Source organism: Cetorhinus maximus, chromosome 18, assembly GCF_964194155.1.
Source record: "Cetorhinus maximus chromosome 18, sCetMax3.hap1.1, whole genome shotgun sequence".
Taxonomy (NCBI): domain Eukaryota; kingdom Metazoa; phylum Chordata; class Chondrichthyes; order Lamniformes; family Cetorhinidae; genus Cetorhinus; species Cetorhinus maximus.
This window is the reverse complement of record NC_135896.1, coordinates 80,700,448-80,719,697: the sequence shown is the minus strand read 5'-3', so window position 1 is coordinate 80,719,697 and position 19,250 is coordinate 80,700,448. Positions and strand designations below refer to the sequence as shown.

The 19,250-nt window shown below is 42.7% G+C and overlaps 1 protein-coding gene across 9 annotated transcripts in view; it reads right to left on the bottom strand.

Moving 5' to 3' along the window:
• rad51b (RAD51 paralog B) overlaps window positions 1-19,250 on the bottom strand; it is a 542,458-nt gene that overhangs the window by 211,371 nt on the left and 311,837 nt on the right. For 6 of the 9 annotated variants that reach the window (XM_078563054.1, XM_078563047.1, XM_078563056.1 and 3 more), the window contains one exon: window positions 6,967-7,132. In XM_078563054.1, coding sequence (XP_078419180.1) covers window positions 6,967-7,132 — 166 coding nt within the window. The remainder of the gene's footprint in view (window positions 1-6,966; window positions 7,133-19,250) is intronic. The other 3 variants (XM_078563052.1, XM_078563051.1, XM_078563053.1) reach the window with 1 other exon arrangement.

Below are 19,250 nucleotides of genomic sequence, written 5' to 3'. Positions count from 1 at the left end.
ATTGTTCAAAACACCAAGGAGAACTCCCCTGCTCTTCTTTGAATAGTGCCTTGCAATCTTTTATGGTCACCTGAGAGGGAGCTTGTTTAACATCTTATTTGAAGGATGACACCTCCAATTGTGCAGCACTGCCTCAGTACTGCACTGGGTATGTTAGTCTAATTTTGTGCTCAAACCTCTGGCGCCAGTGATACCTGATGAATGGCTTGGGCAACACACAGAGGGCACCGGGATCTGTGTGCCAGGTGGAGTTTGTGTTTTCAGGAGAGCAAGGATGGAAATTTTCTTCTTATTTATTTCAATACCTCTGTAGTTTATCACAGTGCATAGCTGAACAATACTAACTGGGTTGACTTAGGCTCAATATCCAGTTTCCAGTGGTTTAACCAATTGTAGCTGGGGAGGAGAAAGTTGAGATGTTACATTTGGTTCAGCTCGCCTGGGTTAGAGAAATGATTGTCAGCCAGAACTTGGTCTCCTGATTGCCGTCTCATGACCTGCGGAAGGTTTAGGGCAGGCGTGTCCAACATGTGGCCCATGGGCCACTATCCGGCCCACCAAGCCTCTCTATCTGGTCCATGGATCCCATGTTCAAAATGTCGGTAAGTGAATGGTGGGGGAGAAGAGGCTGGCTGCTGGTGAGGTGAAGACGAGTCTGGCTGCTAGTGGGGAGAGAGAAACTGGTTGCTGATGGGGGAAGCAGAGACTGGCTGCTAGTGGGGAGAGAGAAACTGGCTGCTGAAGGGGGAGAGAAAATGGTTGCTGGTGAGATGGAGAAGAATCTGGCTGCTGGTGTAGGGATTTGGGCATCGCTGGCCAGGCCAGCATTTATTGCCCATCCATAATTGCCCTTGAGAGGGTGGTGGTGGTGAGCTGCCTTCTTGAACTGCTACAGAGAGTGTGAGCATGAGAGGGTGTATATGTGTGAGTGAGAGAGTGTGTTTGTGCGTGAGAGTGTGCATGTGTGAGTGAAAGTTTGCATGTGTGATCAAGAGTGTGCATGTGTGTGTGTGCGAGAGTGAGAATAAGAGTGTGTGTTTGTGTGTGAGCGAGAGTGTGCACGTGTGTGTGTGTGTGTGCGTGTGTGAGGGTGAGAGAGAGTTTGGTTCACTCCCAGTCTCAGGGTTCGCACTCACCCTCACCCCAACACACCAACTCACATGGTGGGTGTGGGTGAGGGTGAACGCGAACCCTGAGACTGAAAGTGAGACAGAAAAACACAATTTGACCCTCTCGCACTCTAAATCTTTATTAATTACCCATTATTTTAAATTATCAATTTATTGCTTTGACATTGCTTTATTTTTGCTCAGCAAGTTGTTTCTTTTCTTCATACCTTAATTTATGCTTGATATTGCGCCAAATCTTATCTTTTCGAAATTTGCTCCTTGGCCCCTTGAGTGAGAAAAAAAATTGAAATGTGGCCGCTCGCACGAAGAGGTTCGACAAACCTGGGGTAGGCAATGGCTGATGAGAGTAGAATCAGGCCCATCTGTTCATCTGCGGTGAACAACACTGGCACTCACAGTCGCTGGCATGTATGGATACATGCCGTAACACAAGTCAGTGCCTTCAAGCAAGTAACATAGCAATATAAGAACTGGAGGAGGTCATTCAGCCTCTCAAGTTTATTCTGCCATTCAGTTAGATAACAGCTGAACATACGAACATACGAATTAGGAGCAGGAGTAAACTACTCGGCCCCTCGAGCCTGCTTTGTCATTCAAAAAGATATTGGCTGATCTGATTGTAACCTCCGCTCCAAATTCCTGCCTACCCCCCGATAACCTTTGTCATGACCACGGATCCTATCCCTGAATTACTTATAGATATATTGAACTTTTAACTTCTAAAAAAAAAAGACATACAAGCAAAAGCTGACTAGACTATAAGGTGACCACTTGCTGGAAAATTTCAAGGTGGATTACTTGGCCAACTAGTTCAGAGAGAACAGAATGTCGCACCTAAAAGGTGTCACACAGTCTACTTCAGACAGAGGAAAAGGTACAATGCAAACTGAACTGTAATCTCCAGTGGTTGCGTAGATAATGGAAAATGATTACCAACTCAGCTGAAACCACCTCCTGTTGAGTTACATCCCAGACTGTGAACATGAACTAAGTTGAAAATAAAACAGATCTGGGTGAAAGACATGTTTGTTGTACAAAAATACAAAAGGAAGGGTTTAAAAAAGCCAACTGCAACCCTAGTTTTGTGTGCTAGTCAGGTGTGTGTGTGTGTGCGTGTGCTGTGAAGGTCACAGGTGAAGAACACCAACAGAGTTCGAAAGACTCACAATCCTCTGAGAGAAGAAGTTTCTCTTTATCTCTGTCTTAAATGAGCGACCCCTTATTTTTAAACAGTGACCCCTAGTTCTAGATTCTCCCACAAGGGGAAATATCCTCTCCACAACCGCTCTGTCAAGTCCCCTCAGGATCTTAAAGAACTCAATCAAGCCCCCTCTTATGCTTCTAAATTCCAGTGGATACAAGCCTAAACTGTCCAACCTTTCCTCATAAGGCAACCTACTCATTCCTAGTATTAGTCTAATAAATCTTCTCTGAACTGCTTCTAGCGCATTTACATCTTTCCTTAAATAAGGAGACCAAAACTGTGCACAGTACTCCTGATATGGTCTCACCAGTGCCCTATATAACTGAAGCATAACTTCCTTACTTTTGTAATCAATTCCCCTCACAATAAACAATAACATTCTATTAGCTTTCCTAATCACTTGCTGTACCTGCATACTAGCCTTTTGAGACTCATACATTAGGACACCCAGATCCCTCTGAATCTCAGAGCTCTGCAATCTCTCACCATTTAGATAATAAGATTATTTTTCAATCTTCCTGCCAAAATGGACAATTTCACATTTTCCCACGTTATACTCCATTTGCCAGATCTTTGCCCGTTCACTTAACCTACCTATCTCACTTTTTGGCCTCCTTATGTCTTCTTCACAACTTACTTTTTTACCTATCTTTGTGTCGCCAGCAAATTTAACAACCATACCTTCGGTGCCTTCATCCAAGTCATTTGTATAAATTATAAAAAGGTGAGGCCCCAGCACTGACCCCTGTGATACACCTCTTGTTCCATCCCGCCAACCAGAAAATGACTCATTTATGCCTACTCTGTTTCCTGTTAGTTAGCCAATCTTCTATCCATGTCAATATGTTACCCCTTATACCATGAACTTTTATTCTCTGCAATAACCTTTGATGTGGCACCTTATCAAATGCCTTCTGGGAATCAAAGTACAGTACATCCACCGGTTCCCCTTTATATGAATCCTTCAAAGAACTCCAAGTACTTGGTTAAATATGATTTCCTTTTCACCACACCATGTTTACTCTGCCTGATTGCCTTGAATTTTTCTAAGTGCCCTGTCATAACATCTTTGGTAATAGCTTCCAATTTTCCCTATTACAGATGCTAAGCTAACTGGACTGTAGTTTCCTGCTTTCTGTCTCCCTCCCTTTTGAATAAAGGAGTTACATTTGCTATTTTCCAATCTAATGGAACCTTCCCCGAATCTAGGGAGCTTTGGAAAATTAAAACCAATGCATCAACTATCTCAATAGCCACTTCTTTCAAGACCCTAGGATGAAGTCCATCAGGACCCAGGGATTTGTCAACCCGCAGCTCCAACAATTTGCTCAATACCACTTTTTTGGTGATTGCAAATTTCCTCAGTTACTTCCTTCCTTCCATTTTCTGATTTACAGCTATTTCTGGGATGTAGTTGTATCCTCAATAGTGAAGACCTATGCAAAATACCTGTTCAATTAATCTGCTATCTCCTTACTTTTTAATATTAATTCCCCAGACTCACTTTCTATAGCACCAAAGCTCACTTTTTAAAATCTAATTTCTTATTTAAATATCTATATATCTTAACTGCATCTATATATCTTGATTATGTAGCCTTTAATAAACTTATCCAACAAAAATCTATCAATCTCAATTTTGAAATTTTCCGTTGACCCCTAGCTTCAAAATATTTTTAGGGAAGTGAGTTCCAGATTTCCACTACTCTATAAGTGCTTCCTGACATCACCCTGAATAACCCTAATTTAATTTAATTTATAACTCTAATAGGTTATAACCCTTTGTTCTGGGATTCCCCCACCCAGAGGAAATAGGTTCTCTCTGTCAACCCTATCAAATCCTTCAATTGTCTTAAGCACCTCAATTCGATCACCCCTTAATCTACTATATTTAAGAAAAGAAAAATTCAGCCTTTAATCAACCTTCCTCATACTTTATCACATTTAACTCACTATCATTCTGGTAAATCGCCTCTGTGTCCGCTTCAAGGCCAATACATCCTTTGTGAGGTTAAGGCATAAGAAACTAAATGCAGTTTTCTAGGTGGGCTCTGTACCAGAGCTCTGAGTACAGTTGCAACATTCCACCTCTTTATATTGCAGCCAACCTTGAGATAAAGGCTCATTGGCCTTTTGAATTATTTTTTGTACCTGTCCACTAACTTTTAGTGATAGCAAGGGAGAAAATGGGCAGAGAAGTTAAAAAATTTGAGCCCCTATCTTTACTTCCCCAGCAAGAGATTCACACTGCAAGTATTAAGGAAGTAGAATTGCTTTGACAATTAATGTCATGAGCAGAAAAGCCTAAAAGGCCTGCTGCTGCATCTGAAATTGCCATTCAGCACTCATGTTGTTGGCGCTTCACAGCTAGAGAAGAGCATTAAAAGTTCCGTTATATATGTTCTATGCAGGGATATTCTGTGCGGAGCTATGGCTCAGTGGTAGCACATTTGCATATGAGTCAGAAAGTTGTGGGGATTGAATTCTACTCTAGACATAATTTAGGCTCACGACCCCAAAACATAGGGAGTGCTGCACTGTTGGAGCTACCATCATTCAGAGGTGATCTTAAACCATGTCCCCATCTACCCTTTTGAGGTAGATGTAAAAATACCATGGCATTATTGGAAGAAGAGTAGGCAGGAGTTCTCCTCTGTGTGGAATGGGCCAGAGGAGGACCCAGAGACAGACAGCAACACCTAAAAGAGCGGGAGGGAGGAGGACCAAGAGGCAGACAGCAGCACCTAAAAGAGCAGGAGAGAGGAGGACCTGGAGACAGAGAGCAGCACATGGAAAAACTATCTAATCTGTGGCTCCAGAGTGGATTAATCATGTTCTTAGAAAACTCATTCCTAACACAAATACAAACATAACTTACTTAAACTATCTCTATTTCCTAACAGCACTGGTGGTCATCTTACAAAATTCTATTGATTCTTGAACATTTCCTGCAGATTGGAAGGTAGCAAATGGAAACCCACTTTTTAAGTTTGCTCATAATCAGTATTGGAAAATGCTAGAATCTATTATAAAGGATGTGATAACTGACACTTGGAAAATAATGGTAGGATTGGCAGAGTCAACATGGATTTATGAAAGGGAAATAATGGTTGACAGACCTGGAAGTTTTTTAGGATGGAACTAGCAAAATAGATAAGGGAGGTTAAGGGAGGTTGGTAGATGTGGTATATTTGGATTTTCAGAGGCTTTTCATAAGATCCCACACAGGAGGTTAGTAAGCAAAATTAGAGCACATGGGATTGAGGATAACATACTAGCATGGATTGAGAACTGGTTAACAGACCGAAAACAGAGAATAGGAATAAATAGGTCATTCTCAGGTTGGCAGGTTGTGACTAGTGGGGTACCACAAGGATCAATGCTTGGGCACCAGCTGTTCACAATCTATATCAATGATTTGGATGTGAGGACCAAATTCCAAGTTTGCTGCTGACACAAAACTAGGTGGTAATTGTGAGGAGGATGCACACAAGCATCAAGGGGATTTAGACAGGCTAAGTGAGTGGGCAAGAACATGGCAGATGGAACATAATGTGGAAAAATATGGAGTTATCCACTTTGGTAGGAAAAACAGAAATGCAGAGTATTTCTTAAGTGGTGAGAGGTTGGGAAGTGTGGATGTCCAAAGGGGCCTGGGTGTTCTTGTTCAGGAGTCACTGAAAGCTAACATGCAGGTGCAGCAAGCAATTAGGAAGGCAGATGATGTGTTGGCCTTTATTGCAAGAGGATTTGTAAACAGCAGTAAAGAAGTCTTGCTGCAATTGTATAGAGCCTTGGTGAGGCCACACCTTGAGTATTGTGTACAGTTTTGGCCTCCTTACTCACGGAAGGATATATTTGCCATTGAGGGAGTGCAACAAAAGTTTACCTGACTGATTCCTGGGATGAGGGGATTGTCCTATGAGGAGAGATTGAGGAGACTGGGCCTGTATTCACTAGAGTTTAGAGGAATGAGAGGTGATTTCATTGAAACATGTAAAATTCTTAACAGGGCTCGACAGGGTAGACGTAGAAAGAATGTTTCCCCTGGTTTGGGAGGTCGAAAACCAAGGGGCATAGTCTCAGAATAAGAGGTTTATTCATTTAGGATTGAGATGAGAAGGAATTTCTTCACTCAGAGGATGGTGAAGCTATGGATTTCTCTACCCAAGAGGGCTAAGGAGGCTCATTCCTTCAGCATGTTTCAAGACAAAGATTGACAGATTTCTAGATTTTAAAAATATCAAGGGATATGGGGATAGTGCGGGAAAATGGCGTTGAGGTAGAAAATCATCCATGATCTAATTGAATAGAGGAGCAGATTCAAGGGGCCGAATAGCCTACTCCTGCTCCTATTTCTTACGTGTGCTGTATAATTTAGTTTTAACAGCCAACTAACATCATTAAAGTGGATTATCTGGTCATTATCACATGACTGTTTGTGGGACCTTGCTGTGCGCGAATTAGTCACGTTTCCTCCATTACAACAGTGGCTACATTTCAAAAATGCTTCACTGATTGGGAAGTGTTTTGGGTTATCCTGAGGTCATGAAGGACACAATATAAATGCAAGCTCATTTTCTTATTTTAACATTATTTTTTTGAGCAGTAATGGCGTTGAATAAGAATTGACCTGTGAGGCAACTGACTGCAGCTGGCAATAGGCTTCTATAATCCGTTAATGGAAAGGGATGGCCATTACCTTCAGGCAGAAGTGAATCATCTGCACCAGACTCTGGCACAGAGCAGGCAGCACGACTTTGATTCAGCCTTGTTGTGATCTGGTTCGTCAGGATGACCTGCAGAGAAAGAAAATAGTAGAATTACAGCAGGGTCCATCAGTGGGGAATGTCATGCTTCCCTGTCAGAACACTAACCTCCTCCACAAATCATGACTTCATACAGCTCTTTGTTCCCCCCAAAACCTGTGCTCATCAATGTGTTATTGTTAGGAAACAAAACATTTCTTTCCTTTCAGAAACACTGGGTGGAACTTAATGCTCTGCTCCGTGGTGCGTTTGGTGGCGGAGGGCATTTAATCAGGTGGGAGGCTGGTGGGTGGGGATCCAGCCACCTTCCTGCCTCCAACCTGACTAAATCTGTGGCGAGAAGGCCTGTGGACAGAGCCCCCCCCCCCCCCGCCAATTGAGACCCTTAAGTGGGCAGTTAGAGCCCACTTAAGGGCCTCATTTGGCCGCCACTGGTATTAACCCAGATGTGGGTGGGGGCTCGCCATGCAGGCAGCACTACAAACAAACCTGTGTGGGGTGTCTTGCAGGCTCCCAAGGGGGTTCCTCGTTCAAAGGAACCCAATTCCTGATTGAAGGACCTGGCATCAAGTGGGGTGGTGGCCCATTAGAAGCTACCCCCCGCCCTGGCTGCCGAACCCCCTGCTCCCCTGCGCCTTAATGTGATAGGCCTTCCCTAAAAGAGGCAATGCAGGGGATATCTAGCCAGCAGGTGAGACCCCCTGCTGCCATTAAATATCACCCCCAGTGTCAGTATTCAGACTCCCAGGTCAGGTGCAGCACAGGTTAGATACAAAGTAAAACTCCCTCTATACTGTACCAACAAAAACTCCTAGGCCAGATAGGACAAGGTAAAAGCAAAGTTGATCTCCCTCTAAACTGTCTAGGTCAATTATAATACAGGTTAGCCTCACTCTTAAGGCTTCCTCTAAATCACTCCATCAGGTATTCTCAGGTGAGGTACAACATGGTTCAATATTGATTAAGCTTCCCTCTATACTCGCCCACCAAAGTACCTCATCACCCAAACTCAGAATAACAATCCTCGAATACAATTTCAATTTCCCACAAGCACCCCATGGCCCGAGCGGGATGGTAAAATTGGAGACAATTTCATTCTGGTGGAACTAGGCTGAGGCTGTGCAATTTCTTTTCACACAAGCTCATTTCAAAGGTATGGTTATGATAAGAAAACAACAACAATTTGCATTAATATAGCAACTTTAATGTAGAAAGACATCCCAAAAGTATCACAAGAGAAATCAGCCACCCAAATTTGACACAGAGCCTTTAAGATTACATTACGATAGGTGATCAAAAGCTTGGTAAAAGAAGTAGACTTTAAGCTGTATCGTAAAGGAGGATAGAGAGGCTGAGAAGTTTAGGGATTAAATTCCAGAAATTAGGCCCTGGACAGCTGAAGCATACTGACAATGGTACAGCAATTGCAGAATCACAGAATCTTTACACTGCAAAGGGGGCCATTCTTCACTATCTCCAACCTGATTAAGTTTGTGGCATCGAATCTGCACCGGCTCGCTGAAAGAGCAATCTATTTAATACCACTCCTCTGCCTTATCCCCGTAATTAAAATCAGGAATGCCCAAATGGCCAGAATTGGAGGAGCACAGGAATCTTGAAGGGTTGTAGAGATAGGGAGGGGCAAGGCCATGGAGACATTTGAACACAAGCAACTCACAGTGCAAAGCAACTTTTAATTGGCAATCTCAGGAAATTAGACAGATGAAAGTCGTTCTTTGCACGCAATCCAACAAATATCATGGGCACATGATCATCTAAGGCAAACTGTGCAGCTGAAAGACTCACTGCTCAAAGCATGAAACTATGAACACCAAAGCAAGAGCAAAGGCGGAAGCAGTGTGGCTTTGCAAATGGAGCACATTTGTGACCACAACATACAGTCGAGAGAGACAAACCGAGCCAAACTAACTTGGCTGCTTCCACATCTTCGCTCAATGTGTCTGTCAAAGAACAACAAACAGGATCTGCTTTCTGGTGAGGGCAGCACACCTCATTTCAAAAAGTTATATTCTCCCTCCAACAACGACTTGCATTTATATAGCGCCTTTAACATTGTAACCCATTCCAAGGGACTTCAGATGAATTAGTCCAGTAATCCTTTGTTACACTCTTTCTAAGGCAAGCATGTCCTTCCTTAGTTAAGGAGACCAAAACTGTACACAGTACTCCAGGTTTGGTCTCATCAAGGGCCTATATGATTGCAGTAATACTCCTTTATTCTTATGCTCCAATCCTTTGATAATAAAGGCTAACATGCCATTTGCTTTCCTATTTGATTATTCTACCTGCATGCTAACTTTCTGTGATTCATGTACAAAAACATTCAGGTCCCTCTGAATACCAACATTCCCATAACCAATTAAAAATATTCTGCTTTTCTATTTTTCCTATGAAAATGGATCACTCTACACTTCCCCACATTACACTCCATCTCCCATATTTTCGTCCAATTGCTTATCCAGTCTATACCCCTTTGTAGCTGTTGTATATTTTATGGCTCGGAGCTATACAGAGATGACCCACCAGCTTATTTGTGTGTAATAAGAAACAATTTATAAGATTTTTAAAAAATGTCTGCTTACAGCCCTTTTACTTCCAACAACTTCTACAGTTCATTTACTTTTCTCCAAGTCCACACACAAACTTAACCAACCAAGCACAGTGAGCATTAATCGTAAACAGACTCACATAATCAAACACAAAACAATTGCCCAATTGAACATTATGCAGCCTTTTTGCACCCTCCTCACGTGTTTCCCATCTAGCTTTGTACCGTCTGCAAGTTCGGATAAATTATACTTCCTCCCCTCAACTAAGTCATTAATACAAATTCTAAATAGCTGAGGCTCAAGCACTGATCCTAGCACTGAGGCTTTCCACTAGTTAAACCATGCCATCCCAAAACTGAACCATTTATTTCTACTCTCTGTTTTCCATTCGTCGTCTAATCCTTAATCCATGCTAATATATTACTCCCAATTCCATGAGTTCTAGGTTTCCGTAACAACCTCTTGTGTGTCACCTTATCGAATGCATTCTGAAAATACAAACATACTACATCCCCTGGTTCCTCATTAACTGCCCTGCTATTTACACCCTCAAATATTCTAAGTTTTGTCAAAAAGTATTGCCCTTTCATAAAACTGGGTTGACTGTCTTACCATATTGTGGTTTTCCAAGTGCCCTATTACCACATCCCTAATGGTAGTTTCTAGCATTTTCCTTAACCTTAATGTCAGACTAACTAGCCTTCATTGACTATAAAGCATTATGGGACATCCCAAGATGCTATAGAGAAATGAGTTTTTCTTATTATTTTGCCCCTGTGAAGTATCTTGGAATATGTTTACTATGTTAAAGGGGCCATCTAAATACAAGTATGATGAATGCAACTCATGTACCAGTCTCTCGTGGTGCTACTTAAAGTGAATCTCCACGAAAATAATATAGAAAGAGGTTAAGTGATCTCCACAGCTAGTCATTGTGATTTAAAATGCATTGTAGAAAAGGGTGGTGGAAACAGGTTCAATTGTAACTTTCGAAAGGGAACTGGATAAATACTTGAATAGCAAAAAATTGCAGGGCTATGGGGAAAGAGCAGAAGTATGTGATTCAATGGATAGCTCCTTCAATGATCCAGCATTGACACAACAGGCTGAATAGCCTCCTTTTGTGCTGTTAGATTCTGGGATTCTAAGTCTGTTGTTCTAATTTATTCCTGAAAAATAAACAAATAGCCTTTTGCTTGCCAACAGCTGTTAGGGAATTAAATGACTTACATATTAAACATACATAAATAAATCTCCGCGCCTAAGAAGGAACAGCAGCTTTTTACCATTCATATGTTTAGGGCGTAGGCTTTTATACCAAAAAACAAACGTTAAAAAAAGTAACCTTAACAAAAGGCCAATCTAGTTTGTACTTTCCTTCTTCACCATATCTCTGCAACAGGGCTTAATAAAATCCACATTTAAATCTACAAAAACACCACTTCTTGATTGATACTTTATAGCTTTCCGGCCTCAACATTGAGTTCAACAGCTTTAGATCATAACCCAGGCTATTAAAAAGCATACAGGATCCTTGTCTTTATAAAGGGATGCATCGAATACAAAAGCAAGGAAGTTATGCTAATCCTTTATAAATCACTGTTAGGCCTCAGTTGGAGTATTCTGTCTGATTGTGAGCACCACACTTTAGGAAGGATGTCAAGGCCTTGGAGAGGATGCAGTGGAAATTAGAAATAAAACAGGAATGAAGGACTTCAGTTCTGTGGAGAGACTAAAGAAGTTGGGATTGTTCTCTTTAGACTGGAGAAGGTTAGAGGAGATTTAATAGAGGGGTTCAAAATTATGTGGGGCTTTTATTGGGTAAATAAGGAGAAGCTGTTTGCAGTAGCCAGAGCAGACCAATTCAATATAGTCGGCAAAGGAGTCAGAGGTGGGACGAGAAATTTTTTTACACAGCGAGTTATGATCGGGTTTGCACTGTCCAAAAAGGCAGATTCAATAGTAACTTTCCACAGGAAATTTGATTAATACTGGCAAAGGAGAAATTTACAGGGATAGAGCAAGGGTTGGGACTAATCAGATAGCTCTTTCAGAGTGCTTACATATGGACCTAATGACCTCCTTCTGTGCTGTAAGATTCTATGATTCTAACCACCTTTCCCACTTTCTCGAACAGCAGATGTCAGTAATGATTCTGCTGTAACCATTTACACCTTGTCTGGATCCATTTTTGTTTCTTGTCCCTTCCACTATCAGCCTTTTTGGCATTTAATCATTTCCACCATCCATACTATCTCCTTTTGTTTTTTCACAAACAAAAACAGAAAATGCTGGAAAAACTCAGCAGGTCTAGCAGCAGAGAGAGAAACAGAGTTAACGTTTTGAGTCTGTATGACCCTTCTTCAGAGCTGACCAGGGCTGTTCTTTCCTTTCCCCTGGTTCTGCCGTCCAGTTCTGATGAAAGGCCATCAGCCATTTTTAAAAATGTTTTAACTTATGAGATGCGGGTGTCATAGGCAAGGCCAGTATTTAGTGCCAGGCACTAATTGCCCTTGAAGAGGTAGTTAGTTGCCTTCTTGAGCCGCTGCAGTCCGTATAGCTACACCCTCAGTGCTGTTAGGAAGTGAGTCCCAGGATTTTGACCCAGTTACAATGAAAGAATGGCAAACTATTTCCAAGTCAGGATAGTGTGTGACTTGGAGGGAAACTTGTAGGTGTTGGGGTTCCCATGGGTCTGCTGCCCCTGTTCTTTTAGGTGGTAGAGGTCACAGATTTGGAAGGTGCTGTTGAAGAAGCCTTGGCGATTTATTGTAGATATCATCAAGTGGCACACACTGTAGTCATATTATGCTGGTGGTGGAGGAAAATATAAAAAACTGGCTTCACATTTTTACAACATATCATTGAGTCATTCATGGCACAGAAGGAGGCCGCTCAGCCCACTGAGTCCATGTCAACTCTCTATAGGGCAATCTAGTCATTCCCAACTTCCCTTAGATGTCCATCCAATTTCCTTTTGAAATCATTGGTTGTTTCTGTTTCCCCCACCCTTGTAAAAAATAGTTCCTATGATGTCTTGTATATCACAATATATACACTCTCCATCTTATCCAAATCATCTCCTGAGAGATGCGTAATCATAAAAACAGATTTAAAAAGAACCCAGGCCAATATGGGGGAAAGTCTGGAGAAATTCCTCTCCAACATCCTAAGGCAATCAAAACGAGTTCAGGAGATTACATGTTTTAACTTTTGAATTTATCTCTGGAGAGTTCATGCTTCAATCTGTACTGATGTTTGTACAAAAAAGACTTACTACTTTCTCTGGGGTTTTGCTCTCTACAATTTTTCACTGGAAGTAGTGGGATGAACAAAGAGCACATTCATGCCAATCTCACTGTCAATCATCAGAAAACATTCTAGCAGTTATTTGAACAGATGCATGCAGGGAATTGAATCTCTTCAGTTACAGGTTATCCACTTTGGAAGTTTATCAACTTGTTTGCTTCACATTTGATTCATACAGGCCTCATTTTTTAGTTACAATTTGTTGCTGATCTGTGAATATGAAATTTGAGTTAATCAAGTGTTACCCTTGGCAGAACTTTCCATTCTGGAGATTAAGTGCTGCGGCAGGTGGGAAAGTCGGCATGATTCCTGCTGGGCAGCGGGGCGGCTGAACACATGCGATCTTCTGCTGGTCAGCTCATTAATTATGCATCCATGAGGAGCTCGGTGAATCTCATGGTGGGGCGGGCAGGAATTCAACCATCTCGCCGTCATGAAGGTCCTGGCCCCATATTTAAAATGCACCTGGACAGACATTCATTCAATGCAGGCCAGGAGTTCCGCATTACTCCTCCAGAGTACTTACGGCTGCAGATCATACTGGAGAAGCTAGCATATGTGAGCAACCACATCTCAGTATATATGAGAGTGCCTCCAGCATTGCCTTCTGCTCATCTCTGGATAAGGACACTGCTGGCGATACACCCATGGTCGGGCCAACGCTCGCCATTGTAGTGGTCCACATTCACTAGCCTCTTGACCTTCTAGAGGCCCTGCTGCCTCCTGCTGCTCAGGCCCTTGCTCCGTCTGGTCCTGTGCCAACCAGTGATGGGACTTCCTCCTCATCATCTGGATGAGAGCCATTACCAAGGCAGGGTTGCCTGCAGCCTGCATTGTCAACGCCTCTGTGAAAGTGTGAGTGAATTGAAGTGATACATTTAGTAAGCATGTCCTTTACAGGTTTTCCTCCATCCCAAAACCAGCAGGCCAGTGCTAAGCCCTTTGTCTGGCCTCTGTCTAGACATGGCATCACCACCCCACCCCTTCCAGGTAAAGGACATCCTGGAGGACCAGAGATGGGTTTTCCTCCCATTCATTCATGACTGTTCATGGAGACATTGCTCTTTGAACAGGGTGATGAGAGCCATGTGCAAGAAGCCTCTCTCTGACACGATTCCATTTGTCTCCACTACCCTCAAGGCGCTATAGAGAGACCATTGACTTGGCAGCACAGAAAGACTCACCACATGAGCCCTTGTCAGCCATGACCATTTACCCAGGAGGATGCAACTGGCTGCCGTCCACCAGCCGTGCCACTAGGAGGCATCCAGCTCCCTCTTATCTTTTCATCCCTGTCCCTGACTGCAGCTGATGGCAAAAGGCACAGAATAAACGGCATCTCCACACCTAGCTGGGATCTCGATGTTATGAAACCTGAGTTGAGAACAAACCTGCTGTAATGCGGGTTTCAACATAGAGAGGAGAACACAACTGCGCATGGTTGGCATCCAGTTGCCTCATAATTACTAGGGTGTCCCTATAGTGAGCCATTTGTGCTGACCCTGAACTCCACCCACCCAAAAAGACTTTCCTCCCACTTCGAGGGATCTCACTAACTGTGTGGTCAAGGTTAGATTGGAAAAATGAAGCACGTCAAGCTCGCTCCAACATCTTCTACCCTTTCTCTGTCACCCACCAACTTCCTCCCATCACCATACACCCGCCTAATATCACCATTTCTCTCTCCTCTGTCACCCTTGAACCTCCCCCCATTATCCTGGACACAATCACGTCCCACCTCCACATGTCTTCCCTCCCTTTAGAGCCAACACCCATTACCAGCCATGCTCATGCCCACCCTCACCCTGTCCCCTCCTGTAATTGGAGCCACCTGTCCAGTCCCCCTCCAACCCCCTGTTGAGACCTTCACCTACCAGCCTCTCACTCTGAACCTGCTGCCCTACTGCATGCCACTCCCCTCTCTGACTGTGACTGTTCCCTCCTATCACCAATCTCCGTGGCTCCCTCCCCAAGGAGCCCACCATCAGCACCAGCAGCCCTGCCCTCTGAGACACTCCACCCCACCCTTCCCCAGTAAGCCTGCCTCCCCTGTCCAGCCTTCGCTCCACCCTACCTACCCACTACACCCCTGTTTGAGCCTTCGCCTGCCTCCTGTTTCGAGCCTTGGCACAGCGTTTGCTACCAGCACTCGAGTGAAGTTATATGAGGTCTCCAAGAAGGCAAAAGCAACATCTATTGACCTCAAAGCCATGAAAAAGGTGAAGCTCATCTGGTGCACGCCACTTATATACAGTCATAACACAACTTTCTGAATTCTCATTGGTGGGGAACTTAATTCGGAGGACGAACTTAATTCCAGCGAGATGGCCTTTTAATTAACATACATGAGATGCTAATGAATGCAAATGGGGTTTGTCAGGAAACTCAACCTGCCTTTAACACGCCAAAGTCGGGAGAACAAAATTCCGAACTAATTTTCTGCTGGCGGGAAAATGACTTTTTCAACCACGCTAAATTAAGTGTCTCCCCACCCCCCACGATTCCCACCATTGGTGGGAGTGGAAAATTGTGCTCCCTGCATAAACAAATTCCAGTCTCCGTGTGGTGCTGTATATAACATTTTCCAGCCTGTTTTATCCTGCACATAGCACATTCCAACCTGTGTTTTATCCTCCACATAACATATTCCAGCCTGTGTGCCACTGCCTGCTAAACATCTGAATGTACAGGCAGAATTAGACTCAAGAGAGGGATACCCACTTGCCAAGATTAAACTTTGGATGTATTTGGCCCAGTGCAGATCCTCTCCCCTCCTACATTCTCCCAGTAAAATTCTCCAGGTTCTGGCTGACTGAATTGCAGCAGCCTATAAAAATCCTGTTGACACAATGCTCTGTCTTTTCTCGAATGAAAAAATATCTCAAGGGCTTTTCACAGGACAACACAACTCTACAAATGTTTTGAGTTCACTCTATGGCCAACTTGTGCTGCTCAGTAGGCTTGAAGGAATGCACAACGCCCACGCAGTATCTCGCTGTCTGCAAATGGGTGGAGGCTTCACCTCCAGAAGTAGCCTGTAGGAATGGAAACAGTGCAGTGACCTGTGTGCAATTGTGTTGGACCAAAACTATAGGGGTATAAAAATAAGATAGTCACTACTAAATCCAATAAGGAATTCAGGAGAAATAAGAATATAGAGTGCACTACCACAAGCAAGAGTTGAGGCCAGTAGCATATATGTATTTAAGGGGAAGCAGGGTAAAAATGAGGGAGAAAAGAATTCTGACCACAAATTGCTCAAGAATGGTAGGTGGCTACAATACCCACAATCTTCTACACTCCAGTTAAGCAAACCATCACATGGTTTTACTGGCTAGACTGCAAATGTGCCAATTCTGGAAGCATTGCTGCCCTCCTGTTTGAGCATCTGACCGGAGTGAAACAGGAGAGGAAAATGTCTCTATGATTTGCTCCCAGGTTGCTCGTGGGAGTATACAAAAAAATTAAATTCCTGGATACTCCAGGAGAATCCAGGAGGGTTGGCAGCCCCATGCAGGCCACAGATATCCTGGGCATAAGGAGCTGGTGGCACTAACACTGTATTAAACTCAATGTAAAAGCAACTTAAAACTGGAGACAGGAACCAATAATGCATTTCTACAGTATCTTTCAAGCCTTCAGGACATCTCAAAGCGCTTCACAACTGACAAAGCATTCACAAAATACAGTCACTATTATTCTGTAGGTATATGCGGCAGCCAATTTGCCAACAGTAAGGTCCCACAATTAATAACCAGATGAATGATCTGTTCATCTGCTTGAGGCATGTTTGTTATGGGATGAAGCTTAGTCAGGACATCAGGGTATGAGAAGAGATTGGCAACTGACATAAAAGGAATCCAAAATTCTTCGACGGACATATAAATAGTGAAAGAATATTGGGGGGGGAGGGGCTGATTAGGGACTCAAAAGGGAATCTATTCATGGAGACAGAGGAAATGCCTGAGGCATTAAGTGAGTACTTTGTATCTGTCTTTACCAAAGATGATGATGCTGCCAAATTCACAGTGAACAAGTGGGTATTTGACATATTGGATGGGCTAAAAATTGATAAAGAAGAGTTATTAGAAAAGCTGGCTGTACATGAAATTGATGAAACTCCAGGACCAGATGGGATACATCGACGATGCTGAGGGAAGTAAGGGTAGTAATTGCAAAGTTACTGGCCATAATCTTCAAATCCCTCCAGGGGTGGTGCTAGAGGATTGGAGTATTATTAATATTATACCCTTGTTCAAGAAAGGGTGTAATGATAAATCCAGCAACAACAGGCAGTCAGTTTCACCTCAATGATGGGAACTCTTTTAGAAACGATAATCTAGGACAAAATTAACAGTTGTTTGGACAAGTGTGAATTAATTAAGGAAAGCCAGAATGAATTTGTTTTTTTGATGACGTAACACAGGGTAGATGTGGACAATATGGTGGAACTGGAGTTCCAAAAGGTGTTTGAGAAAGTGCCATAGAATAGGCTCATCAGCAAAGTTAAAGCCCATGGAAGAAAAGAGACAGGGGCAGCATGGATACGGAATGGATACTGAGTGACAGGAAATGAAGAGTAGTGATAAACGTTTTTTTGGATTGAAGGAAGGTATATAGAGGGACTCCCCAGGGTCAGTACTGGAATCTCTGCTTTCTTGATATATATTAATGATTTAAATTTGGGTGTACAGGACACAATTCCAAAATGTCCTGATGACACAAAACTTGGAAGTATTGTGAACTGCGAGGAGGATAGTGATAGACTTCAAGAGGACATAGATAGGCTGATGGAATAGGTGGACTCAAGGCAGATGAAATTTAATGTAGAAATGTGAAGTGATACATTTTGATAGGAAAAACAGGGAGAGGCAAAAAAAACTGAAGGGCACAATTCTAAAGGGGGAGCAGGCAGACCTAAGCATACATGTACATATATTGTTGAAGGTGGGAGAACAAGCTGAGAAAGTAGTTAAAAAGGCACTTGGGATTCTGGACTTTATAAAGTGAGTCATACAGCTCAAGAACAAGGAAGTTTTGATATATGTAAAACACTGGTTTGGCCTCAACTAGAGTATTGCGTCCATTTCTGAGCACCACACCTTAGGAAGGATGTGAAGGCTTCAGAGAGGATGCAGGAAAGATGCACAAGAATGGTTCCAGCAATGAGGGACTTAAGTTATGTGAATAGATTGAAGAAGCTGGGATTGTTCTCCTTAGAGGAGAGAATGCTGAGAGGAAATTTGATAAAGGTATTCAGAATCATGAGAAGTCCAGACAGAATAGAAAGGGAGAAACTGTTCCCATTGGCAGAAGGTTTAAGACCAGAAGACGCAGATTTAAGGTGATTAGCAAAATAACCAGAGGCAATGCGAGAATTTTTTTTACGCAATGAGTGGTTAGGATCAGGAATGTACTGCCTGTGAGTGTGTTGGAGGCAGATTCAATTATGGGTTTCAAAAGAGAATTGGAGAAACACCTGAAGATAAAAAAATTGAAGGGTTAAGGGGGAAAGGGTGTGGGCGTGTGACTAGCTGAATTGCTCTTGCCACAAACTAGTGGGCCAAATGCCTCCTTCTGTGTTGTAATCATTCTATGATTCTATCCCATGACCAGGAGAACTCCCTGCCCTTCTTCGAAAAATTGCCATGGGGTCTTTTACATGCACCTGAAAGGGGAGACAAGAAGTCTATTTAACATTCCATCTGAAACACAGTGATCCGACAGTGAAGTACTCCCTTGGTACTGTACTTGTCACGAAAGTATAATAATTCTCATAATATTATGATTTATTGTAAAACTAGGTTAAAAGTGGGGTTTGGATAGTTTCTTTGTGTGTGGGGATGGGTGGGATTTAATTGAATTGGCGACAACTGGTCTGGAGGCTTTGATTCATCAAAAGAAGCTAGGTTTGAAATTCTAAATACGTAAACATGGCTGAAGTCTTAGAATGTAAGATGAGGAGAATTTGCATCTTTAGATAAATCAGGGCAGTTTGAATTTCAAAGAGATGGTAGGGTGTTTTCACCTAGCCAGAGAAGCTAGGCCAAGCAGTGTGTTTATTTTTCTCAAAGGTTACTGACAATATTAGCGCCATGATAAGATTTATATTATAAGAAAGATAAAATTCCAAAGACAGATGGGAACAATAGAATTTACATTAAAAAGGAGAAACATGTATAAAGGAGAATAAGGCTGTGTGTCAGGGAAGGCATTGTAAGATCTACCAGAATCTTTCAGTATTTGCGCATTAAGCCTGCTGTCCAAAG